The sequence below is a fragment of the Plectropomus leopardus genome, chromosome 16 (assembly GCF_026936395.1).
Source record: "Plectropomus leopardus strain MGB_pleo_1.0 chromosome 16, ASM2693639v1, whole genome shotgun sequence".
NCBI lineage: Eukaryota > Metazoa > Chordata > Actinopteri > Perciformes > Serranidae > Plectropomus > Plectropomus leopardus.
The window spans coordinates 20,762,854-20,790,430 of record NC_142191.1 but is presented as its reverse complement, the minus strand read 5'-3'; the positions used below and the strand labels follow the sequence as shown (position 1 = coordinate 20,790,430).

At 38.7% G+C, this 27,577-nt stretch overlaps 1 protein-coding gene across 2 annotated transcripts in view; it reads left to right on the top strand.

Annotated features, from left to right (window-relative positions):
• Positions 1 to 27,577, top strand: part of ryr3 (ryanodine receptor 3) — a 142,353-nt gene that overhangs the window by 30,077 nt on the left and 84,699 nt on the right. For both annotated transcript variants that reach the window (XM_042503061.2, XM_088089330.1), the window contains 18 exons: positions 4,889 to 4,963; positions 5,404 to 5,482; positions 5,581 to 5,693; positions 8,955 to 9,054; positions 9,378 to 9,471; positions 10,249 to 10,323; positions 11,468 to 11,624; positions 13,237 to 13,401; positions 15,290 to 15,411; positions 15,560 to 15,740; positions 16,489 to 16,624; positions 19,435 to 19,530; positions 19,647 to 19,765; positions 21,318 to 21,451; positions 21,645 to 21,886; positions 23,367 to 23,559; positions 24,053 to 24,269; positions 25,012 to 25,116. In XM_042503061.2, the coding sequence (XP_042358995.2) occupies positions 4,889 to 4,963; positions 5,404 to 5,482; positions 5,581 to 5,693; positions 8,955 to 9,054; positions 9,378 to 9,471; positions 10,249 to 10,323; positions 11,468 to 11,624; positions 13,237 to 13,401; positions 15,290 to 15,411; positions 15,560 to 15,740; positions 16,489 to 16,624; positions 19,435 to 19,530; positions 19,647 to 19,765; positions 21,318 to 21,451; positions 21,645 to 21,886; positions 23,367 to 23,559; positions 24,053 to 24,269; positions 25,012 to 25,116 (2,403 nt within the window). The remainder of the gene's footprint in view (positions 1 to 4,888; positions 4,964 to 5,403; positions 5,483 to 5,580; positions 5,694 to 8,954; positions 9,055 to 9,377; positions 9,472 to 10,248; positions 10,324 to 11,467; positions 11,625 to 13,236; positions 13,402 to 15,289; positions 15,412 to 15,559; positions 15,741 to 16,488; positions 16,625 to 19,434; positions 19,531 to 19,646; positions 19,766 to 21,317; positions 21,452 to 21,644; positions 21,887 to 23,366; positions 23,560 to 24,052; positions 24,270 to 25,011; positions 25,117 to 27,577) is intronic.

Below are 27,577 nucleotides of genomic sequence, written 5' to 3'. Positions count from 1 at the left end.
CTATTCATTATCCCTTTTTTTCGCTTTTTATGCAATAAAATTCAAGCCTTCGTATGCAGCTTACAATGTTTGTGCTGTTAAGATACATGCATATACATATATTATTAGATTTTGCTTACCAAAGACAGTAATGACTTCTTGTATTTATCTAATTTGCCGAATCTATATCAAAGGATCTGGAAACCCCACACGTTGGCAGGAAACTCACTTTGTGGTTTGGGTGTGCTGCTCTGTTTTCTCTGGGTTTGGTCTCTAACATCAATTCAGTTAAAGGGTACTGACACGAGGAAATGTCCTGAAATCAGTTTTGATTTCAGAGTGTCCACATGCACTACTGTTGAGCAAAGCTGTTATAGATGTCTCGAGGATTATTAATAGGTCCTTCATTCAGATCAGAAGGATTGGTATCGGGTATGATCAATGCATTTTTTAATAGATTGGGATCTGTTATTTTAAGCATGCACCCTGCCTGATTCTTTGTTCACGTCCACTGTTACACAGGTGTTGTAAACAGAGAGCATGATTTATGCAAGATATTCAGGTTTTATTGTAATGCTGCTACTCAACTTAGTAAAACTGATTTTTTACATTTTCAAAGCTGCAACACGAATTAAAGTGGAACTGAAATTGTTGTTGTTCAACGGCTGTATTAACCAGGTAAATTCAAGTATCGGATTTGTATTTGGTATCGACACATACTCAATATCAAATGACGTGGATCAGGATCGTGGGCAAAAAGAAAAAAGATCAGAATATCACTGGACGGCCAACATGCTACACTTAAGTTTTAGTTTTAATTTTTTTTCATCCCTCAACTGTAGTTCTATTTTTTTGATTTGTTTTTAAAAAGAAAAAAAAAAACATTAATTACATGTTTGCCCCCCCTTACTTTCACATGGTACGCATGACAATGTACATAATATTTTAATGGACTGTTATGAAGTAAATACAAAGCAAATGGGGTGCAATCACTGTCTCATTATCCAAATGATTTGAAGGACAGGGCACGGACTACGTCCATGGGAATCAATATATCAGATGGTACTTAGCAAATGAGTCTGGCATGACTCCCTTTTACATGGCCTTGAAAAAAGTGATTAGTTTGCTATTTCCCATGCTCCTACTCTTCCATTTAAGATAGGTTATGGATAATAAGTGAACATTTAGGTAAATTACTTAGTCATGGTTTGGTGTAATGGCTCTTTTGGGCTCTAGCAAAGACAAAGCACACTCTGTATCATTCTTGTAAAGCCGAGCAGTCAGGAATAGAAGATCAGCTCAGGATGTTGGCAGAGATTATAACAAAGTCTACAAAATCATCCATGTGTTAGTTTTTATTTTACACTGGCCTATTATACTGCTTATAAAGTCAAATGCAGAAAATATAGAAATTACTATGGCAATAGTTTAGGACTGGTCAAGTGATGGCATGAAGTACGTGTGCAGACTTGACTTTTTTCCTCATGTAACTGTAATTTAATTACATATTTTTTCTCAGTAACTGTAACTAATTACAATAGCATTTATTTTGTAATTCATTAGGCCTACATGTAACTAGTTACTCCCCAACAGGTAGTAATGAGGACGGTTAGTTAGATTAGGACCTACTAGACTTCCTTATAATACATCCATGCTAGACATCCGTGATGAGAGCTACCATTTTAGACGTGCGCATGCGCCACAAAAAGACCCATAAAAAAAGTACGTTTTTAAATCATATCTGGCGTGATGACGTCACAGTTTGACGTCACCAACACTACGTGAACGCGACAAACGTAAAATTCAAACGTAAGGCTGAAGTTAACTGTATGAGCGTAGCAACTGTTTAATACATTTCGGACTAATTAACTGATAAACAGACAGCTCAGTTTCTCAGCAACATTATCAGAAGATTACGCGTCGATGTCAGGTAGACAGAAACACGACTCGTGATTCAAACTGTTTACAAAAGTATCGAAGATGGCGCATAATAAATGTCATGACATTAGCTCACCTGAAGTGCTGCTCTGTTGGATTGCTAACGACTGCAGTGTCTGGAGGATAACTGGGTATGTTGCTACAGGTGTCTATGAAGGTAACGTTAGCTGCGTTAAATACATCTAAGCACTGAAATAAACCCGAACTTTTAACATTTTTGTTAGATCTTTTATGGAAACGTGTTGGCTCGACTTTGTTTTAGTTTTAGGCGATTTGCTTTACGTGCTATTCTAGCTAACTTCAATGATGTAAATGGGAAAGCAAAAAAAGCCAGACAGAGAAAGTGCTAATGTTTGCTTACTCGTATTTTTAGCAAGGTGTCGCTTAATCTGGCAAGCATTTGTTATGACACTGTTGTGACGTACAGTAACTTCCCCGTCTCCTGCTTTGTTTATTCAATGTTTGTTCACTGAACGCTGATGATAGGTGCCTTACTTAAATGTAAAGCCATCCACAAATGCGACATATGCGAATTAGGGCTATTTTAAAGCTAAATGGTACGAATACTTACTTAACCTGGCCAGTGTGCGTACACAATTCAGTACAGTGTGTGCTAGTCAGTGGTGGAAGCAATATTCAGATCGTTTACTTAAGGAAAAGTATTATTACCACACAGTAAAAATACTCAGTTAGGAGTAAGTCCTGCATTGAAAATTATAGTTAAGTAAAAGTAAGTAAGAATATTCAGGAAAAAATACTTAAAATATTAAAAGTAAAAGTACCCATCACAGAAAAATCTAATAACTCAAAATTATTTAAAAACAATAGAAAAACATACAAAAAAATAAAAACTGCAAAATAAATAAATAAATACACCCAAAACCTCATTATTTACAAAATGGCAAAAACATCCACACTATTATTTTTTAAATGAAATGAAAAAAAACCTTAAATGTTTATTTAAATAGTTGCCAATTCATTTTCTGTCAGTTGACTGACTTAATTAACAACTAATCTTTGAAGCTGTACTTGTATAAATTCAATTATTGTATAAATTCAAATTATAACAAAACATAATATTTTATGCATTTTTCTTTTGTTTTTTAAACTTGCGAAGTAATTAAAGTGTTCAGGTAAATGTTATGAAGTACAGAGTGCAATATTTCCTCCTGAAATGTAGTGGAGTTAACGTTTAAAGTGCCATGAAAGAAAATACTCAAGTAAAGTACAAGTTCACAAAATGTGTTCTTAAGTATAGTTCTTGAGTAAATGTACATAGTTACATTCCACCACTGGTGCAAGTTAAATACTGGCACTGAGTGTCAGAGCTAGCGATTTACCACATCATAAAGGATGATTTTGGCGTCTAGTTAAGTCCCCATGATTTGACACGAGGTGTTGACCTGTGAGCCAATTATTTTTCAAAAAAACTTTCAGTATTAATTTAAGCCATAGTTAACTGTACATGGAATTGTGTAACAACATAAAGACTTCCACACAAACATCTCTATCTTTGTTTGTAACACAAACACTCTCCCAGTGAAAAGCTGTATAGGATACAGCAGCCTGCTTACAACTGGAGGTGCACCACACCAAAGGTCATAGTTCCTGGCATTGATGTGTCAGCATGACAGCAGGACTGAAATACAGGCTGGCTCTTTTCGCTCTCTGTACCCCCTCCCTCACTCCCAGCTGTTGCTGGATACTCTTCCAATTTTTCTTTTGATCAAAATCTGTTTCCTTTTTTGTCTGTCTCATACAAGCCATCTGGGAGAAACTTGGTAGCCAAAAGAGAATTAGCTTGGGGTCAAATTCAGGGGCCAGTTGAGAGGTCTCTTTAGGTCAGTTCTCCAGTGCTGGCACAGTGCTAAAATGAAGTGTGGATATAGGTCTAGCTATGTGAACCTGGTTTAAATGTGACTCCGCAGGCAAACGTACAAATTAACGCTGACAACTGGGCAAGAAAGAGGATAGCCTCCATGTATTGCTTGTTGGATAAACATTGCAGTGTGCGTCACACTGGTTAGCACAGTCCCAGTCCTGATCTTGGTCCCAGCTGTTTCTATGAGCAGTTCAAATGTTGTTTGTCACCTCAAACAGACAGTCACATATGGTAAATAAACCTAATTGTTGAAAATAAAAAAATGACCAATAAATCTACCTTCTATCTTCTAGAGTGTCTGATTATATTCCCGTGGATAGAAATTTCCACTGTGGTAATGATACATATTTAGCATGTATAGAATGTTAAGTAGCATATTTACTTGAAATATTACAATATTTACATAAAACTAAACACTCAAATGAAAGTGAACTGACTCCATAACTGCAGTAGGCCTGATCCAAAATTGTTTACATAGCTGTAGCCCTGTACCAAATTTTTGTTGATGTGGCTTGCAATCCTAAAACCCAATAAAAGATGATGAGGGATGATTTAGATGTCAATGCTTATGGTACCTTCTCTTTTTTTCTTCTGCTGCTAGAGGTTGATTAAAAAGGTAAGTCGAATTTCTTTATTCACCTCAGTGGTGGAGATGAAATCGCATCTTTTACTCTCTCTTGCTCAACTGTTTCCTCACATTTCCTCTGCCATTGTGCTACAGTGTATCACAAATATTCTTGTTTGTCACAAGAATGGGCAAGCCGTCAAACTAGTGTGGTACTATACATGTTTGTGTTTGTTGGTTTGTTTGATTGCGTGTCTTGTTTTGTGTGTTTCCCTCCCTTTTTCTTTGTCTGTTTCCTGCTTGCACTTGGAATTGAGGTCCAAAGTTGAATGTTTTACTCATTCTGTCCTGTGTAGTTTACCCACACAGGATCAAAAGCAGAGGACACTCTTAATATCTGACATAGAGGTGAAGTGGAGGTTACTAACGTAGACTATAGAGGCGATAAGTCAAACCAGACAGGGTCCGGAGGTCAAGGATGTGAGGATATGATGATAATCTGTTACCTGTGTATATCCTGACAGGCGGGTCAGGGAGGTGGACACCGGACCCTGCTCTACGGTCATGCCATCCTCCTTCGCCACTCGTTCAGTGATATGGTGAGTATCAGCAACACAAATTGATGATTGTCCAGTGAAGTGGTGCTTAGTTGCACATGCTGAAGTAAAAAATACAAACACACACACACACACACACATAAATATATATATATACTTTTTCAGTTTACAGATGAATACAATAAACATAAATGTGTTAATCTAAACATCTGAGAAACTGAAATTAATGTTTGGTGTTTTTACTCGATCGCTAACTTGACAAGATAAATTAACGAATTCAAATTGTTTAATTTTTCTCAATCAACTAATAAAAAAATTAACTAATCATTTTAGCTTTCAAGGTATATCTCTCTAAGTCCATAAATATCCATAAATAAGTACTCTCATATTTTTATGAGGCATTTGAACAAGAGCTGTCTTCCACTTTCAGCTTGTCTTAATGTTTTCTATGACCTAAGACTAATTTATTTGTCACTTCCCAGTACCTGACCTGTTTGAAGACATCGAGGTCTCTAACAGACAAGCTGTCATTTGATGTCGGACTACAAGAAGATTCAACAGGTACAGTAACAACAGAGAGGAGTCAGGATTATCTAACAACCTATGTGTTCTATGTGTTCACCAATATGAATAATCTTTTTGTGTATTTGTGTCAATAGGAGAGGCCTGCTGGTGGACCATTCACCCTGCGTCCAAGCAGAGATCCGAGGGAGAGAAAGTCCGCATCGGAGATGACCTGATCTTAGTCAGCGTGTCGACAGAGAGATACCTGGTAGGTAAAGTTTGGTATAGCTGTTGAAACATACACATATTGTTGTTGGTGCCACTGGAAAACAAGAAGTTGTGGTTTGGAGCAAAGACTTTAATGCATTAGTTTGGGATAGAATATGTTGAGCAGATTTTCCTGGAATTCTATCAATTCAGGTCAATAAAACTTTTATTTCCCCCTGCTATTGTAGAAGCAGCTTACTACCCAGTTTAAGAAATACACTAATAATATGTAGATTATAAGGTGCACAGCCTTGTGTTAAAATGGTATTTATTACACACATTTATTACAGAATATCTTAAAACACTTGCACAGGAATTAATGAAGGCTTATTAAGAAGTCAGAGATTTTTATTGCTGTACTAATTTCTTGCAGAATTATATTTATTTTATCAGAAACAAACTGCACTGGACATTCTGCTGTGTTTCGACTGTAGCTTGGTATTCCAAAGTGTGATTTACCAGCTTTCTAAAAAAATATTGGATGTTTAGACATACTGGCCAGTAAGTATTTTAATTTAGATACCATGAAACAAAGTACTCCCATAGTAACTCTTCTTAGAAACAGTCAGCGTTTTAGTTAAGCATTAAGAACAGAAAATAAGCTGTTTGAAACTCGCCATCCTGTACTTGAAAGCAGATGCAAAAATGACGATTGGTTAATTGCAGCTCAAGAAATTGTCATTAAGTCAGCAGGCCTCCACTCAGTTTCTCATTTGCAGATAAGCGGTTTTTCTCTCATGAATATTTACAGTTTTTCAGACAGTCTGGATATATCAGATTCAGTCTCTTGTTTCTGATGCACACTGTATCATCTCTCATTTTCCTTTGTCTGCTTTGCCTGTCAGATTTCACATAATTCAGATTTTCTTTGCTGTTGTTTCGGGGCTTCCTTTGCCAAATGTTTTTCATTTCAGACAGAATTGTCACCCTCCAAACTTGCAAGTGTTTAGAGGCAGACAATTCGCCAAGTGCAGAGAAAGATGGTTGTTTTTTGGAGATTATGCGCCCCACATAGCTAGCTTGAGTTATCTGCTGCGGTTCACCGTCTGTCTCAAAAAGGCACTTCGGAAAGTTTTATAGCCGTCAGATGGCTCCGATACCCATCTCACTCCAGCCAACTTCAGAGTGACAAGGCAATTCAAGGGGAAAACTTTAAAACTTTACACTTCTATCTGTAATGGAAATCTGATTACTTGTAAAGCTCTCCTGTGCAGCTTCTTTTTAAAAATCATTTTTAGGGAAGGCACCCATCTGACTGATGAGCTTAGAGTTAATGCCGCTCCCTTATGCAGAGCTACACACCCGACCTCAATTAACTTACTTGGTAAAGAGAGAGGAGAGTGAGATTTTAAGAGGGAGAGGCTGAAAGAGAGAAATGGAAAGGAGGAGGGACAGCGACGTGCCATGCATAGGAGAGTGAGTAGCTCTGGCTTCTAGCTGCTGCTCAGCCCCTCAGGGAGGGAAATGTGCAATTAAAGCAAAACTGGCAAAGAGCCAAACTTTCACCTCCTCCGATGGGAAATCTTCACCTGATTCAGCCCGACAGAAGCTCAGCTTTTGAAGAATGGGACACATCAGATATTCAGGCAAAAGCAATCAGTGCACCATCACTGTGAACAATCAGAGAGGTTGTAACACAGTCTTTTTAGGACTTGGCGTTTGTGGCTCTGTGTCTTTGTGTCCACTTAGGCTGAATTGTGTCAGCAGTTTCTGTTTCCTCTTAGTCTAGCCTGGTGCCCAAGTGTCAGGACAACACTCATATCAGGGAGAGCTGGTGTACAAACAGTTTGACTCAGTACACTCGGTGAAATATGTTGATGCACAGCGTTCCCTCAATCCAGATAATCTGTCAACACGTAGGAAGGGTTGCACTGAAATAGATGGTATACTGTACATTTTTTAAAGCAAGACAGACGAATAAAAACACTAAATAGATATATATTATATATTATATTTGGCCCAACAATGACATGAAAAATACACGTTTTCAAGGGATTTCAGTGAAATGGAACAAGATGTACCACAGTTACATGTTTTTGACAATCTGCACATCAACTCTTGAAAGGATGTGTTTTTTTTCCAGCAGTGGTTCTGAAGTGAATGAGTTTAATTTTGTGCTGCCAGAAGAAATTTAAGGTTTAGATTTAGATTTGTTTTAAGGGCTGTAGACACAATTTGTACACAGTTTTACAGTAGATGTTGAATCACGTTTAGTGAAATATTTCAAGACTTAACAAAGTATTAACTTTTGTGTTTTTAATCATACAAATAATTTTGAATCAAGTGAATTTTTTGAAGTATCCCATTTTTGTGTTAGTTTGTTCTTCAGCTCCCCGATGATAGCTGGAGTACTCCGGGACACTGTTGCTTGCATCGTGTTTACATGACCATGAGTATCCCGGTTTCAAATCATATCCGGGATATTATATTTACATGGAACACAGAGAAATCTGTTTATTTATATTTCTGTATACATGATAAATACTAGTATCCCATTCACTGATTACTACATGCTTTGTACGCAGACACCTGTGATGTTTACAAAAACAAAAAGAGACAACTTTGCTGCTAAATTCTTCTTCACAGTTGGCGCAGTGGATAAAAATTTGCTGCGTCTTTTATCATGGAAAAACAAAACTCTGTTTATCGCTCAAAAGTGAGATGCTGTCAGTTTTGCTATTTTTAATTTCTTAGCTGAGGCTGGGCCTGCGCAAGAAATTGGCACTGCTCAAAACCAGGGATATAACAGACTCTGGCTGCTTAAAGATGTAGATATAGCAAGTTTATTGCATTTGGGGATATAGCAGTGGTGCAAATCGTTTAGCAGCGGCGCTTCTCTGCTGTTGAATGCATACAGGGGAAACACTGGTGTGTAGCTGTAGGCGAGGATCATTTCAAGCTTCCACTCGCCTCTGAATTGTGCCTGTAGGGAAATAGGAGCTGCTCCAAGTTTTCTGCTGAAAGGAGTTATTGTAGAGTATTATCTGGACATTGCTGCATAGAGAAACACTGATGCAGCAGTGCTTTTAGGCCCACAGCATTACAACACTGTTTGGCAGCTCCAGAGGAGGGGCGCAAAGTTGTTATAACCTTTTTTTCAAATCCCAACTGCGGGACATCACCCTCCTCTGTACAGTATTGCTGAATCTTATGTTTGTCTATATTTCCACCCTGCTAACACAACAACTTTACACTGGCAGCCTCCACCCTTCTGTCTAAAGCTGTGTATACATGACATGTATAACACGCTTCTCTCTTCCAGCACCTCTCAATCTCCAATGGCAACATCCAGGTGGACGCCTCCTTCATGCAGACCCTGTGGAACGTCCAGCCGACCTGCTCTTCAAGCAGCGTGGCTGTAGGCAAGTTCATGACCCTGGCCACAATATCAGCAACCACTATAACGACTGTCTCTCATTCAAACAATTAAATACATTTTTAAAGTCGTGTTCAAATGGCTCTCGTGTGTCTAATAACTCTCTGGACGTGTTACCTGTAAGCAATAAGTAAAAAATCTAAGTCAAATCTGACAACTCACATTTTGACATTTGTAGAAAACAGCCAGTGTTTTTGATTTTGTAGTCTTTCAGTTGATATGTTTTAATCATTTCCATATTTTTTTCCTGACCAAAGAAAAAAAAATCTCAAGCATTTTGTATCACAGAGTTGTTTTTGTTATTATCAGGGTATTTGACTGGTGGTCATGTGATGCGTCTTTGTCATGGGCATGATGAGAGCTTGACCATCCCTGGAGCAGACAAGAATGATGAGGAGCAGAGGTTAGTAGATAATTAGCTCAGTAATTCAAAGAAATTTAGTTAATGTACAAGTTTTTTCTGACCAAATGTCTTTGAAACTAACATTTGGAAAAGTAGCTTAGAAGGCCAAAGTAGATGTCAGCAGAATAAGACTTGTGGGTACTGTGTGTGAATGTATATAACAGAATGAAAAAAAGCATTAGTGTCATGATGCAGCTCCAAATTGAAAAAAAAATCTTTCATGCCCTTCACTGGAGTGAAAAGGGTATTAAGTCAAGTTTTTTTCTTTCCCCCTTTTAGTTTTTATGTTTGAGAATTCAGTTCATTTTTTTCAAGTTTTGATACTGTTCTTTTGTGTCAATTTTAGGCAGGAATTGAGTATAGTAAGCAGACAGATCATTCTTCAACCAGAAAAACTTAAACATCCCTGAAAATCAAAGCAAATTAGGTCTTTTCTATCTGTCTATAAAGGAAAAGTATGGTCTGGTCTGTGACAAAATGTTACTAATAATCAAAATTTCATGTGCATGTTAGTCGCTTCAGCATAGCACATAAGCACATAGCACAGAATTTAAGATACACATATATCCATTGCAAACTCTGTGCTTTTGTGAGATAAGTCACATAAAAGTGTTACTTTTGTTCAAATACTTGAGCAGTGAGACTTAATCAACATCACAGGTATTCCCTGTGCCAGAACTGTTGCAAAAACTCTTCATGTTACGTTTTTTTATTCCCACTGTGACTTGAAGGACTCATAAATAATAGACGCCCCCACTTGTGTCTTTGTGCTCTCAGGATAGTCAACTATGAAGCGGGTAAGGGAGCGTCAAGGGCCCGCTCACTTTGGAGACTGGAGCCTCTCAGGATCAGGTGAGATCAGACCCAAATACAGACATGCTGAAAAAAATAAACTCCTGACGCAGTGTGAAGTCTTATTTGATGGGATCTTTTCAACGAGAATAAATAGAATTGGTGCTTTATACGCAAAAGTCACAGCTACTGTACTGCAGGTTATAAATAGACCCCGTCTACTTTGAACTGTCACTACCAATTAGTTGGCAAAGTCCTTCAGAAGGTGAGGTCCTGTTTACCATCCCTTTCAATCTATTTCTCTTTCTCTGTCTATCACCCTCCTGCTTCTTCCTCTCTTTCCTTTCTTTAACCGGCCACCCACGCAATTTCCCTCCAGTCACATCGTCTGCCGGCTCTCACTGGGACTGCCTGTCAGAGTCTGTACACTTAGAAATGGCGCAGGTGCATCTATTAAAGTACATGTTCTCCTTTTTTTGTCTCAGGGAGCGATTTTTATCTGTATTTTCCACACTGTATCAGCCATATAGAGACAGTGAACAGTTCAACTTTATCTGTTTCTCAGTCAACGTTTTTATTCCGCTTGCAGATTGGTTTTCCAAACATTTGAAAAATATTCTAATTGGGTGATTTAATCTGCAGTGAAGGGTGTAATAGCACAGTCTGTTTCATAGAAAAGACGGCAGTCCTGTAAATATGTAAACAGATATTTACTAGTCGCATCTTTTTTTCATTAATTCATAAAATCAGGTTATATGATTTTGGAATTTCAGCTAGCTATGATGATTATATTGCTGGAGAAACATGCATTTCTAGCCATTGATTAAACTAATCACCTAGGTCATTTTCTAAGTTTTGGAAATAATTGATATCACAGATATCAATTATTCAAAAATAAAATTAAAAAATATTATTTTTTAAATGTGTGCGTGTGGTTTTTTGCAGCAACTCCTTTTTTTCCTCCCTAAACAAACTCAGCCATACATTTTCAGGTTTGATTCCAGCCTGCAGCTCTTTGCTGCATGTCATTCCCCATCTAAAAGCCCTAAAAATAATGTTAGAAACACCAGAAAAAGTTTGATATTATTACCGGTGTGCCTGTCACCTGTCAATATCAAAATAAAGGTCAAATCAGCCATATGAGGCTTTTAGTGTTGAAAACAGCCAGTCCAGTGTTGTAAGCAAAGTTTTGTGCTCTGTTCAGCTGGAGTGGTAGCCACATCCGTTGGGGTCAGGCCTTTCGACTACGCCACCTTTCCACTGGCCATTACCTGGCCCTGACTGAGGATCGTGGACTGGTCCTGCAGGTCAGGGAGAAGTCCGACACCTCGGCTACTGCCTTCTGCTTCAGGTCCTCCAAGGTTAGTGCTCACAATCTCTATATCAACACACTTTATTTATTCTATTTTTACAACTAGCTCTGATGTGCCCTTTGAGCAAAGCAGTTACACCATCTCAAAGCTGCCTTGGATGTTGATGTAAATAAACTCACCTCATTAAAAGAAACTCAAAATATCTCCCTCTGACTGCTTCATCAAAGACTGTAAGCTCTTAATGAGCTCATGGCTTGCCACAATTAATTGACCTTTTCACAGCTGCTGAGTAGACAGCATTGTAAATGCTGGAGCAAACATTTATGTTGTCTGCTGACCTAATTGCAGTTGGTTTGGATGCTGCCATTTTCAATTAGGAAGTCAAAAGAAATTCACTATCACCGCTACAGTATGAAGATTCACTGGGATGCATTGGGGATTTTCTGGATATTTCTATTTTTTCACTTGCCTTCGCTTATTCCTTCCCCTCAATTACTCACGCTTTTATCCCACGCTGTTTTTGAACTCTCTCTCAATCCGAGGGCTCTTCACTTCTTTGTTTTAATGGCTTGCATTCCAAAAATAAAGCCTTGCTGCCAAAAATAAGTGTGAGAAAGGAGCATGTGGCTTACTTGAAATTCAAAATGAAAATGAGCATTTTAGTGATGTTGTTCGGTGAGGTGTTTACTTGTTCATTTAATGGTTTAGATGTAGCAGTTGACACAGGAGTGAAATTGTTCTTCTCAGTTTTATTTCCCGTTGTGAAACAGCGACTTTGACTCCTAATTTTGTTTTAAAGCTAAACGGTGTAATCATTCCTTCCAAACTATCTTTTTTCAAAATTAGAGCTGGATACTGTAGATCCTAATACAGCTTTTACGCGTATGTGTTTGTATTTAACCTCTCTCACCTGCAGGGATTTAGCTCAAATTTGGGACTATATCTATCCTGCAGCTGATTCCTAGATTTATAGCTTGTTGCATAAGTAATCCTTTTTATTATCCTGTGGTGAAATGGCTACAGCCACATAAACAGCTCAATGCCATGAGTCACCTTCACAAAGTGTCATTGTGTCCCTGTAGATATCCTTTTATCTACAATAGGTACAGTATAAAATCCTCCTGAGTGCTGTCCACTTCGGATGCTTTAATTTTCCAACCCATCCCACTCCTGACAGCACAGCAGTGTAACCACCCTCAGTTATCACTATTCCTGCAGGCGTTTTTGGATTACTGAGGATTCATGCTTCTTTGGAAAAATAAATATAGATGGAACTCTTTTTTTCTATATATTTTGTCACCTCTATTCCGTCCACCCAACCCAGAGCCAGCTGGTCCATGTATCTAAAAAGGTCAATGCTTTGCAATGTTGGACACTGGCATTAATATGTTCCCCGCTACTTGCTGTCGACTACAATCAGCTGCATCGCTCCATCTCTGCTGTGCCAGAAATGTAGAGGAGCTAATGAGGCCAGCAGCAACCTCCTGGCAGGCCAATGAATGCACTCAACTCAACCTGCCTCTCTGATTACCTTCTAATAACAACATATCTTCATTTGTCATATCTGTGTGTGTGTGTGTGTGTGTGTGTGTGTGTGTGTGTGTGTGTGTGTGTGTGTGTGTGTGTGTGTATTTGGTAATGTGCCTCTCAATGCTAACAGGAAAAGGGTGACTCAGGCCCAAAGAGGGACATCGATGGCATGGGAGTGCCAGAGATCAAGTATGGGGACTCTGTCTGCTTCGTCATGCACGTTGCGACGGGACTGTGGCTGTCCTACCTGGCGCCTGATGCCAAATCGTCTCGCCTAGGACCTCTGAAAAGAAGAGTAAGTAGGATAAAACTTTTTCTCCAGACCTCACATTTTACTGAACCAGTCCAGAGATCACACTGTAATGACTTGTTTCAGAGCTCACATTTTACTACATTCTTTCCATACACATCAAAAAGACATTACATTCAACTATTATAAGAAGTGTTTTTTAAATGAAAGACAGTTCATGAAAAATGTATATGTCTGTGTAGTGTTGTTGATGGTTTTGTAGTTTCTAGCTCATCCAAGAACTGGCTAATACTTATGTAGTTGATAAAGTATAATGTTGTTCCTTTTTTAGCATTTACTTGATGTTTACTATCTGGAAAGCTTCCTTTGTTATACAGGTATATACACTGTACATCCTGTATGAATAACAGTAGGGGGGCCCAGTAGCTCACCTGGTAGAGGGGGCGCCCCATGTACAGAGGCTGCTGTCCTCGCTGCAGTGGTCGCTGGGACAACAACTGGATCAACTGCGACCTGTGGCCCTTTGCTGCATGTCATCCTCTCTCTCTCTCTCTCCCCCTTTCATGCTTGAGCTGTCCTATCTCTAATAAGGGCAAAAAAACAAAAAACACATCTTTAAAAAAAAGGACGATGCCTCAGTACAGATGAAAGTATTATTCCAGATAATCATTTTTATTGATATTAGTTTATTAAAATAAAAAAAAAATCATCAAAAACTGACAAAAAAGTTCAAGCTTTTTTGTTTTTGCTCTACAAGAGTTTACATTCAACAAAATAATCAGACAAAACGATTAAACTTCCGATAAACATTATTACAACATTTTGCTGTGATTTTTCAGACATGCCATGTCATGTTGTGATGTGTAGTATATTTATATTGAAAAAATACTGGTTTGATTCCAGCTCTGGTTATCATCCTTTTAGGAACACATTGCAGGCTTATCATGCTTCATAGGTGAAAATGGTGGTGGCATAATTATGTACCAATCATTGCACTGTTGAAAAGTGATACAAATATCTATGTATGTGTTTGGCACCTGGCATGTAGCTACCTATGTGTTTACAGTAAGATCCTGAATGCCTCTCATAGCTCATCTTCGACACCTCGAAGTCCATGTAAACAGTAGCAAATCACACCCAATCAAACCGTTGTATGGCTATTTAAAAACTTGCACCACCCAGGCAAATATCTATTTTACATTCTATTTAAAATCATAGTTTATGCTGGATCCTCTTGACACATCCCCCCCGACACTCTTTTGCCTTGTACACATGATGAAGCTACCCATTTAAACGTGATAATGGGCCATGTGGAGGGTGACAGTTAGTTTTGGGTGAGACAGGGGGGATTAGGACAGCACATGAACACAGCTCATTGCTGGGCGCGCCTCCAGGGACATCAAACGCCACCTCATGCTGGCGCCAGGCAGTCCCTGCAGCTGTGGCAGCATGCCAATGCACCTGATATGTTGGAGGTGATGGTCAGTCTACACTTAGAGCCCCCACCTCCTCCCTCCTCTTGATTATGCTGTATGATTACAGTGACTCAGGTTTCACTGAGCTATAGTGGCGTAAACCCACTGGCTGCAGGAGGCTCTCACTTCATTACACACTTTTTGGGCTTTTATTATACTTTCTAGATCAGAGGCTTGCACAGTATCCGCTAAAATTTCACAGCTTCGTCTTTAGAGAGCAAATGTTGAGATATGCCTGTGATTATGTATTCATGCATCTTTCATTAACTCTAATAGCCGTTGAAACATCCATCAGAATCTCAGATAATACAGACACAGATCCATTTTCACAAGTCTAATTGGACAGAAAGAGATTTTATGATGTTTGGATGTTTCATTGGCTTAAAATTTTGATGGTATTGATCCTATTGTTATGATGAAGTGCATATTACTGTGTGTGTGTGTGTGTTCTTGTCCAGGCCTGTCTGCACTCTGAGGGTCATATGGACGATGGGCTCATCCTGCAGCGCTGTCAGCATGAGGAGTCTCGGGCTGCTCGCATAATTCGCAACACCACGTTCCTCTTCGCCAACTTTATCAAGTAATGACAAGGGGTTATTCACAAACACTGTCATCTTTCTTCTCTGTCACGAGAAATGACAAAACACCCTCATATGTTAATTATTTCTGGGTTTATTTCAAGTTTTACAGCTTGATTCTTCTCTTGGTCTCCTCTGTCTTTCTCCCAGGGCTTTGGACAACATCGGGGAGGGCGAATCCACAGCAGTGGCGGGGTATGTTGAAGAGGTGCTGCAGACGTTGAATGATTTGATCGAATACTTCAAACAGCCCGATTCAGAGCTGGAGCACGAGGAGAAACAGTGTCTGCTTCGTTCACTCATCAAACGTCAAGACCTCTTCAAAGAGGAGGTGAGAGTGGACGATGTCGAGCCATCAACTGATTAAGAAGCTCAGCAAAATGATGATTGTAATGTTGCTATTTGTGAATAATTTGACTGTGGTTAACTGAAGATTACTTATTTTACCCACTGGAGCAGCTTTGGTTATCAACAGAGATATCAAAATGACAGTTAAGACAATTTATATTATTCAGTCTTCTAAATAACTTTAGTTTGGAATGCTTTTGATGGGCAAAAAAATCCCTTCACTATCAGAGATTTTAATGGAAAGAAAAATGGCAGGAAATAAGTTAAGCGGTAGAAAATGACATTCAACAAATATCCTTGACCAGAGTTGATGCGGCACATGATTGGCACCCTAAAATCTAACCCACAATTTCCCCTGAAAAATATTTTTATTACATAGGACTTTTCCCTAGCTAGATTAAAAACAGTTTATTGTGACAGTATTGTGTATTTGTGGCTTTCTTTATGCGCAAGAAAATTTTATCCCTTGGGTAATAAAGGCTCTTTTTATGGGATTTCTTCCAATTTGGCACAAACATGAACTTGAACTTAAAGACGAACTGATTTGATTTTGTTTGTTAAAGGTCACTGTGACCTTTGACAACTCGTGAATGTGATTATAATTAATAAGTTGTGATCTTAAAAAATCTATTGTTTTTACAAATTTAAAAGAAGTATTTTACATCTTTTTCTCACTGTGTTATTACATGAATCACAAACTATTGATTGCAATAATCCTGCTTTTCTTCTAGGGCATGCTGGCCCTCCTGTCCAAATGCATCGACCGTATGAACCTTTACAACAGCGCTGCCCACTTTGGCGAGGTGGCTGGGGAGGAGGCAGGAGCAGCGTGGAAGGATATTCTCAACCTCCTCTATGAACTCTTGGGTAAGCGGGTCTGAGTGATGATTCACATGAAATATCCACATCTTCTGTCAGCTGTTGACCCTGGGTAGAAATGCAGTGTTAATCTTCCCACTATGTCTTCACCGAATCCTCCTCCTCTCCTTCACACTTCACACTCTACACTTTTTATCTCGCCTCCTTCCTCCCTTTATCCTCCATAAACTCCCTCCCTTGTTTTCCCCTACACCACATGTGAATTCACAGCTGGTGACAGCCTTTACATGACATTTATATGTAACTATTTGTGACAAGAGAGTGGAAAGAAACGAAGACGGAGTGCCCCCTGTATTTTTCGATAGTCTGTCCTGCCTTTCATTTAGGTCACATCCCTCTCTGAGATCAGTGTGGGCACATTATGAAGCATTTAGCTGCATATTTGAAGAAATGATTGCATCATTAACAAAATGCCAGTCATCACAGGTGCTGGCATTATCCCGTTCTCTCGAGGCCTGCATTGAGTCATGAATGCTTAAGCTGTGACCCTGAAAAGTTTTGTTTTGGCCAACTTTTTCTTGGGTTGTTTGTTTTGCTGTCATCGGAGCTTTCCCATCAACAGCTTCCCCTCGGCTCACCTTGACTGCCCTTATATTCATCACCTCCCCAGCATGTGCTCCCACATGCACACGCATTAAACACACACACACTCAAAACCCACAAATACACTCCTTTGAGTACGCTCCAGCCTTGCCCACAGAAAGGTCACCCCCAAGGATGCAAAGGCAGTCTGGTGAAAAGAGTTTTGCATGATAAATTGTATTTGTCCTGACCTCCTCTCCTCTCCGTAGTAACGCTGTCTATCCTAAAGGAACATGCACAGTTATCAGTGTAACTGTCCAGTAGGACTGCACGATTATGGCCAAAATTATGATTATTTGACCAATATCGACAACACGATTATTTATCAAATGTTTTCATTGACTTAAGGCACAAAAAGTTTTTATTGCATTGTCACATTACAATATAAAGATCACTGCTTTTACTTCCATATTGCGCTACATTCCTTCTGATGTGCAAATCTGTGCATTAAAATAAGACTGGTTCTTATTCACAGTGCATCTCCCAGAAGGAAAATGTAAATAATATTTTAACAAAACTTTTACCCAAGATTAAATCGGCAGAACACAGTTGTTATTTTCACATTGGGCCTCACTCTGCTAATTAACAAATCTTTGCATCAAAATAAGACTTCTGGTATGTTTCTTCACCCTGAATTCAGTGTATCTCCAAGAAGCAAAATTGAAATAAATATGCCATTACATAATACAGCAAAATGAATACAGTCTTTATTGGACATAAATCTTAGGCTAAATGAAATACGATTGCAGTGGTTATATGAGTCTTGTCTTCGGAGGTAATATGGACACATCACAGTGTGACTGTTATAAATGTCTCAGTTGATGCCGGACAGGGGCAGGGATTCAGTGAAGTAACGTGAGCAATGTTATTCTTCTTGGCCTTCATATATTCATCATACCGTAGAATTTGGTCTTTTTTCAAGGGGTTGAATAAGTTAGTTGTCTATGTTTGTGGCGCGGATATGAGCCTCATGCTCTCTTTGCCTATGATTTGTTCTTGCTTAACATCACTTGCCCTGGAAGCGACATCTAAATTTGTTTTGCCAGTCTGCGGCAGCAGCATTCAGTAGAGTTTTCTTTACAGGCTACGGTTGCAGGGCGCATGTGCTGTTGCATGACAGCTTCCTGAAAGAGGAGGCTGGCTGTTAGTTTAGCAGGCACTTGATTTGAATGCAGCAGAGATTTTTAGGTGTAGAGCACACATTTTAGACATCAATATTGCAGTCGTTTATGTTCGTTTAATAATGGTAGGCCAAAATCAAATTCATCTATTGTGGTAAATCAGTAGCTTTGTTGCTCCAGGGTCAGATCGACCTCTTTACAAACTGTAATTTTAATTGAGTAAGTGACTGGAATTCATTCTGTCCACAAAACGTGACAAAATATTTTTTGTTAGATGGGACTGTTGACACTAGATTGAACTCACAATCCTGTTCACAATTGTTTCTTTTCATTGAAATGTTGCCAGTATTAATATTACTAAAAGATCAGTCTGTCCTACTTAATTGGTGTAATTAGTAGTTTCTTTCTATATCACATAGCATAGTGTATGCTAATGTAACCATTATTGGAAGTCTAGAGTCTGTGTAGCCTCAGGTTCTCCACTCTATCTCTGACTTTTAATTTCACATGCACATCATTCACAGTGAGCACCCTAGCCCTTGCCTCATGGTGTGGCTCCATCCATGTGTTCATACTGAACGATAGCTTTCCTGAAAAGACAGAATTAAAAAAGATTAGACACCCATCAGTATTCCTTTGGCACAGAGTGCTGTTAAATTGTTTCACAGGCATTATCGGTCTGGTGTCCCTGAATCCTAATGGTGAAAAATGAGACAGTAAAGTAATAAGGAGACTTCTTAATGTCACCACGGTGGCAGGGAAAGGGCACAAGGGAATACACCTCAACTTTTTATAGAACATAGACGACTGACTTCAAAGTCTTTCCCATGTTTTTTATATCAGATAGAATTCATAATAGCAGGTGTCTGGTGTCGGATTTAATGAATTTTAATATCTACTTCTGGACCCAGGATGTCACACAGTGACTTTATGTTAATGGGAGGATGGTGGACTATTTTTCATGGCTAGCCATTCATACTGTCTCCAACATCCACTCATCTACAAGTCAGCTGCTTGGATCAATTGAATGTATGTCTTTACTAAACCTTGTATGTAATTTCATTAAACCTTGTGGAAACTTTGTCTTTTGTTTAGCCGCACTGATTCGTGGGAACAGGAACAACTGCACCCAGTTTTCCCGCAACTTGGACTGGTTGGTTAGCAAACTGGAGAGACTGGAATCTTCATCAGGTATTGTGGGAAAATTGGATAAAGCCCCAAACCCTTATACAGTAGCTAAGACACAGTCTATCTAACATACAGTTGTTCTGATATTTTGATTATAATATTTTTGTCTGACCTCTCAGGGATCCTGGAAGTCCTCCACTGTATCTTGGTAGAAAGTCCAGAGGCTCTGCACATCATTCAGAGAGGTCACATTAAATCCATAATCTCTCTGCTCTACAAGCATGGACGCAACCACAAGGTGGGCAGAAATAAAAATGCAGTAGCCCAAAAATCAGTTAAGGGTGTTGTAGACTGAGTGGTGATTGGCTTATGACCCCATATGTAACTGCTCATTTGGGACTTTTATAAACAACAGATTGTTGAAAGTCTGAAAAAATGGAGACGCAATTTTGCAACCTCCAGTGATAATAATTTTAAATGTTAATTTTGACTGATTTCATACCTAGCTATCTCGTTTCAGCTGTACTTTGAGCTGGATGCAAATGTTAGCATGTTGACACACTGTTTCCAAGTGTTTTAACAGTAATATAATGTTTAATTGAAAACTCTAGTATGCTAGTTTAAGATAAGATAAGATAAGATAAATGATAATGTTTTTTAGCTTGTTACCATGTTTAGTTTACATTTGATATGGTAACATGCTGACATTTAGTAAGTTAGCATTAACTGATGAAGGCGAAATTTTGTCTTGCTGCTAGCATTAAATGCAACTTCACACCTCGCTAAATTAAGAGATAAAGTAACGAGATTTAAAATGCAAATATCTCTTTCAAAGCTACTTGTGGCCCTGGTGATTTCAGATATTTTTTACATTCAAATATGTTTCATTTCATTTTTTAAATCCTGTTTGAGTGGTAGCAGGCATAATCTTTTGCTGCCTTTAAATGGGGTGGTGTTTTTGGTGTTTACTGTGTTCATGAGAGGAGTCCAAAAGAACACAACCTCGTTAGTGGAAGTGTTTTGAGGCTTTGAGTTAACAAGTTGTGACATATTTACTGAAGTTTCAGAAATAGTGAAGGACATGAGTGTTAATGTTAGATTTATTCTTCCTAAATTTACAAGGAAAATATTGTTATTCCCAACAGTTTTACTTTGTCATTATCCATTTGCATTTCCTGCATTACCCGACCCGCTCACTTGCTTCTAAACGCTGACATTAGGGTCCATGTTGCTATTGGCGAGCAGCGATGCTCGCCAACTTAACCACTTTAATGCCAAGCATATTGCTTACATTGCTTCCCATATGGTAACCATACTTCCATTTGAAGGCAGCACTTACCTCAGCCTCCAAATTCCTTTTTTTCTGTCTCCACTGGGTGTCAACAACAAAAGTAAAGACATTATAAGTTCAATATGCCTGCTAAACAAGTCAAAATGTTAGAACGCTGAGATGTGTATTTAAATCTTTGTCCTGAGGACTCCAATCAAACAACATTCTTGTGATTGATAACATTCCTACCATGTGTTTAACGTGCAGTGTTCAGATGTCACAGTCTCCCAATATTTACTCTCTAAATTGTACCAGGCATGAAAGGGCATCCTCGTAAACAACAGCTGTCATGCCGTGAGTGGCAGGTGGAAGTCTATGGCCTGTTGACTTTAGGGCCCTTTTACAGTGTGTATATGTTGCAAGCATTGCAGCTTGCTGAGAACAACCGATCATTAAACTATAAATCAAAGTGTGCATTCTCATCTTAGCGAGATGAGAAGTTTGGCAACAATTTTATAAAAACAAATGAGATCAATAAAAAATGACTGACTGTGTTATTTCTGCTTTTTCTTTCCTTTAGATTCTGGATGTCCTGTGTTCCCTTTGTGTTTGTAATGGGGTGGCAGTGAGAGCCAATCAGAATCTGATCTGTGACAACCTGCTTCCCAAGAGGGACCTTCTGCTTCAGACTCGACTGGTCAATGATGTTCAGAGGTAAAGAATGAGAAAAGCCTCTTTATGGTTTTATTCATCGACTTGTGAATACATTTGAATAAGTAAATCTGACAGTGTGGCTTTTGCGGTTCAACAAAGTGCACTTCAGTGATTTATATTCACAGATTAACAAGTGTTTGACTTTTTATCATGCTTTGCATCATCTAGCCTCTTCCTCTCTTATTACCTCCAGCATGAGGCCCAACATCTTCCTCGGTGTGGCTGATGGTTCTGCTCAGTATAAGAAATGGTATTTTGAGCTGGTGATCGACCAGGTGGATCACTTTGTAACCGGTGAGCCAACCCACCTGAGGGTAGGCTGGGCCAACACCACAGGCTACGCTCCGTACCCCGGAGGAGGAGAGGGATGGGGTGGCAACGGTGTTGGGGATGACCTGTACTCTTACAGCTTTGATGGACTTCATCTGTGGTCAGGTAGGTATGTTATATAAGGCCCTCATATAAAACCAGCACCAATGGCTTGTCTTAATTGAGGGTGATTGAAATTGATAGCTATTGAGTGTTGAACCCCAGCCATTTTACTGCTTAGGTGAAGCAGCTAAATGTTTTTGCACTACTCTTCCACATGAATGTAAAAACAGCAAAACAACAGAGTATGTAGACAAGCCAATGCACAGGACAGGCCAACAGTGGTGTGTGCAGGCAGTCAGTAGGTGTGCAGCAAGCATGATGCTGCTTGCTACAGGAGTAGGAGTTCAGTTGTAGTGAGTTTCTAAGGTTATGTTGATGCTGTCTCACTGTAACTCTCTCTGGATTGGAACTTTTCCAAAGGCAAGAGCGTGGTGCACTGTAGTATCAGCGTCATAGCATTTTTTTATTGAGTCTAATTCAGCAAAGTTGTCTCCTTCCCTTTTTATATTTGAATGTATATGTTTTGTTTTCTTAAAAAAAATCTATGTCCCTGTAGTGAATTTTATGATTTATGGCTTAAGATGTCTCTATCTGCTTTATAAGTCTTTAAGTGGTCGTTTCCTCACTCCAACATCCACTAAACTTTATGCAAATGTCTGCGGTATGATGTCACCAACAGTCAAATGATCGTATGATGTTATTTTCACTTAAGCCCTCTAAAAACCTAGGGCAAACCCTATACTTTTAAACCAAAAAAAAAAACAAAACATATGATGCTTTTTCCCATAAACTTGTCAAGAGCGACTAAAATAGGGTTTAACAAATCTAAGTTGGCCCTTTTCAATTTTTTTTATGTAGCAAACCAGCAAATACAACCAAATTAAAAAAAAAAAATTGTTCTGTTTGTTATGACTTGGATTATTTGTCTGTTATATAAACTAGAATATTTATAATTGCCACCATTGCAGTGAAGTACTCAACTCATTTATAGTGTGAAATGAAAATGAAAGTCGTGGATTAGAAGGAATTTCCCTCGACAGAACTTTACGTGAATTATGCAGCAGCCTGCTGTCCACTCTCTAGGTTGCACTTTTTATCCACATAGTAAAGGACAAAGTCACAGCGCTGACAGTGATATAAAATTCCTCCATAAAATCTCCACCTTAGACCTTCCCTAAGGACGTTAATACACATGCAGATATGCAGGTATGTTCTCCACCTACATAACAAGAAAATAAGCTGTCACTAGTTTGTATTCGTTTAGCCAACAGTTGGCTTTGTGCTTTAGACTCCCAAGTCCTTGAATGGCCCTCTTCTCTGCTCTCATCCTAAAAGATTCACACATATCTCCCTTCCAAAGCTACTAAAAGACCCATCACTTCACCTCATCCATTTCATGTTATCCCTTTTAAAGCACTCATCACCCATCTCTCCACCTCTCTGCTCCCCCTTACTCGCCCATCATCCTGCCCTACATTTGCAATGACTTTGCTGCTCTAACAGCCATCCATCCTCCCTCTCTGTCTCGCCCGATGTTGTCTAGGCCGAATCCCAAGGGCCGTGGCCTCCATTAACCAGCACCTGCTGAACTCAGACGATGTGGTCAGCTGCTGTCTGGATTTGGGCGCTCCCAGCATGTCCTTCAGGATCAACGGGCAGCCTGTCCAGGGCATGTTTGAGGACTTCAACACTGAAGGATTCTTCTTTCCGGTCGTGAGCTTCTCTGCAGGTGTCAAGTAAGGCTCTGCATTTTTAATTGGGAAATGATGACGGAGCAATCTCTGTAGAATGGCCTGTTTCTTTTTCCTTTGCTGGCACTGTTGAGATTTAATTACAGCTTGTCAGCCTATGGCTGCTTTATATATAAAGCAGTCATGTGATTTTAAATTGAAAATCTACTGAATTGGCCTCCTGTCAGGGTCCAACAAAAAGCCCCTCAAAGAAAACATCTCTACATGAAAGCCACAACTTAAAACTTATATAACAAAGTACACAATGAATTTGTGGCAAAAAGATTTGTGAGAAGGCAGACAGACTGCAGTACTGGTGTTATATAATGGCAGAGGTGTGGAGTGCTGTTTGCTGAATTGTATTTCACCAGGAAACTGTAGGTTTCAAAATTAATCAAATAAAAAAGTAGGAAGAAACTTTTAAAATATTCATGGTAAAGTTAAGAGTCAAAATATTATTGTATATTGTCTGGTAATCTTACGTAACTACTCATCTCAGGGTCCGTTTCCTGTTGGGTGGACGCCATGGAGATTTCAAGTTCCTGCCACCTGCTGGTTACTCGCCGTGCTATGAGGCGCTATTGCCCAAAGAGAAGATGCATGTAGAGCCTGTGAAGGAGTACAAGAGGGACCATGAAGGGGTCCGTGACTTGCTGGGAACCACCAAGTTCCTCTCTCAGGCCTCCTTCATCCCCACTCCTGTTGACACCAGCCAGGTGAGCATCGTACAATCAGAAATGTATTGCTGTTTCATCAGTAAATTAGAGATATGGTGAAGACAGCTAAATAATATTTTGAATTTTATTCTAAAAATGAATGAAGTAATACAATAATACTTTAACATTAATTATTTAAAACATAAAAACCATTGTAGAACATATTCAATACACGTATCACATTTAATTAAATGTGATTATAACAGAGTATTTATTTTGGGTTATAAGTCAGATCATAGAGAATTTTTGTACTAATATGACTTAATACTTGCTGTGTTATAAAGAAAATCCTCTTTCTGAATTGAAATTGAACTTACATTATACAAGGTTTTTTTGTCAGCAGATAATGAATTCAAAAACACCTTAAATATTTAATTTTTTTCACACAATAGCCAATCTTTTTAAGGATTGTTTTGAAAGAGTATACATTTTATATGTTTTTGAAACCTTACTGAGTTTTAGGAGTCTCTCATATGAGATTAATTCAGAGTTTTTTCTCAGTTCCACACACATGTTATAATATATTCAGTTTTACAGTGGCCCTGAAGCACAGTTGCAAAATAAATGCATACCTGATAACTCAGCGTGACAAAGCTAAAATGATGTTTAAGTTTCTACAATCCACAGGAATCTTAACAATTGCATAGTCAGGAAAAAAAAATGACAACAGTTTTCATTTGTTGGCCCATTGGCTTCTTTTTATTATCCAACTGTACCATCTGTTCCCCTTCTCTCCCTGCAGATTGTTCTCCCCCCTCACCTGGACAACGTCCGGGACAAGCTGGCAGAAAACATCCACGAACTGTGGGGGATGAACAAGATCGAACTGGGCTGGACCTATGGCAAGGTAAATCTGCTATCCATCATCACATTCAGCACACAAAAACACCCTGGGTATATTTGGAAAGGGTGGCTGACAAGGGTGAACTTGAGCATTCTCCAGTGAAATGCATGTTAATGGCTCATTAACTCTAATATTTCTGTCCTTTTAAAGTACGTGACAGCAGTCGGGCTGCTGCTTCAGCCTTTTAGTAAACAACTACAGAAAATCAGAGACAAGCATTAACTCCTTTATTAAGCAACAGTAAAAAAGAATTAACATAGTGCAATTGAGTATTAAAAGCGAATTATACGTTTTTTGGATGAATTAGATCAGTTTTGCTGACAGTCAAGAACATTAAATCTTCATTTTGGGGAATTCACATGCCTTCAGGCCAGGTAAAGAGAGAGAGGAAGGAGGCATGTAAAGAAAGACTCTTGATCTCCGAAAGTTTTATCAAAAGTACCGGGTCTCTATTGGTTTGGTTTAAACCAGTTTTCACCTGGAAATGATGTCCTTGCGGATCCAAAAGTAGCTGTGTTTGATGCTGTAAGATACTGTTTAGCACTGTTGACAGTGGACGAGGTGTTGTAGCAAGCATAACTCCAAAAAATGCTCCGTTCTAGCAAGTAAAAGTTGGAGAAAAGATGGAAAAAGGTGATGATGAAATTAAGTAAGTAAATTGTTAATCTAACTAGATTATTTGTCTAATATTTGCTCTGCAAATTGTTTTTTATTGTCAAGATTAATGAATTGATTGATTGATTTTGTATTTTTAGATGTATACTTTATCTTTTACAGAAGAATAGAAATATAACAAAAACATAGTACAACAAACAGTCATCTATGCACTAAACCAGACATGATACTGATGGAAATACATGCCAGTTCATACAGTAAGGGATCATTCATCATACCATGAGCTCCAAAATATATGGAAATGATCAGCCAGCCACATTTCCTTCACCATAGAGCCTTTTGTGTTCAACTTTTTAACCTGGAGGTAATAAAATATCTAATCAAATACCACCAACACTGTTCTTCTGAGGGCCTGATCTGGTGGATGCAGACTGCGCTGTACACATGTTCCCAGATGACATGTCCAGATTCTTCTCCGATTTTAATTTAAGCTTATTTGTTGAATGTTTCTTAATGGATTGAATACTCAAGTAAAATGTTGGAACGGGTTTAATATATACTTGGCAATATATGTGTCGGTTAGGTTGCTATCTCATTTCTCCATATGATTTATGTCATCATCAGCACTTATGCATTTTTATATAGTTTTCCCCCGCCTTTTTTGGGTATCAAATTTCAGATGTTTTTTTAAATATCATGCAAGAAACGTATTGTTTGTGAAAGATCTAGTTAGTTTGTTCTAGTTGGTTCTTTGTTTGTTGGTTGTTTTTTAATAGATTAATTTAATTTTTAATTTTTCAGTTGGATGCTTAAACATGGGGTTTTTGGTGAAGTGGTTACCTGCAGTCAGCCTTTACAACATCTTAACATTTTCATCCCCTCTCTGCATCCCCATTATTTTACTGTTCCTCACTCTTCCAGCTCACTGCTGGCTCCACTCTGTTTGAAGTCAGATCCCACACACCGCCTCTTTTGTACTGTAGTGGTTATCACAGAATCATTTCCCTCTGAGGCCGTCGCCACAGAAGCCGTTTAACAAACTTAATGAGTGTCTCACCTTCTAAGCGTTTGACATCCACATTAATTAAAACTGGGAGAAAGCTCCACTCAGGGGGGTTACTCAGGTCTTACAGTTTATTGAGGACAACATTTAGGTCCAAACAGCTGCTTGGTATTTAATTTTGCAGTAACGAGCCTCAGTGAGCTAAACATGACATTGCACTAAACTTCAAGAAAGAAGCCTCTTTGGACAAGCAGCAGATACTTGGCAGGCAGGATGATAATAAAGTTGGATACAGCTTCATTGTTTTGTAACAGAGTGCTTGGCCTTACTTCGTAATGCTTACACATGTTGTGCTCTCCAGGTCTATTTAAAGTGTATTTTTCAACCTGGATCCTATTTACCCATGTTTTTGTGTCTAAGTGACTAATGAATTATTTTTGAAATTTTTGAAATCGGTCCAAATTTGAGCAAGACAGTGGCAAAACTGGAATGTAAGGCTGGAATGTAAACATTGTTTGCACCATCAATTTGTGGCCAGCAAAAGTGCTTTTTTTTGCAAAGACAAGTTATTATTATTATTCTAGGTGTCTCAAAACTTTAGGAAAGGACCCCTACAAAGATAAACCTTTCTGTTAAAGAGTAAGATCCTTTCTTAAACTAGAAGCAGCCTTGAAATCATTATCACCAAACCCACCAGACTCTATTTTATTTAACAACAATTTCATCATTGTGAAATACAGTTCATTCAACAGAAACAAAATACAACTTACAAAAACTGTCTTGGTTCATCTTTCCACTGTTGAAACGATCACCAACTCTGGTTTGGTTTAGATGAACTCTTAATTC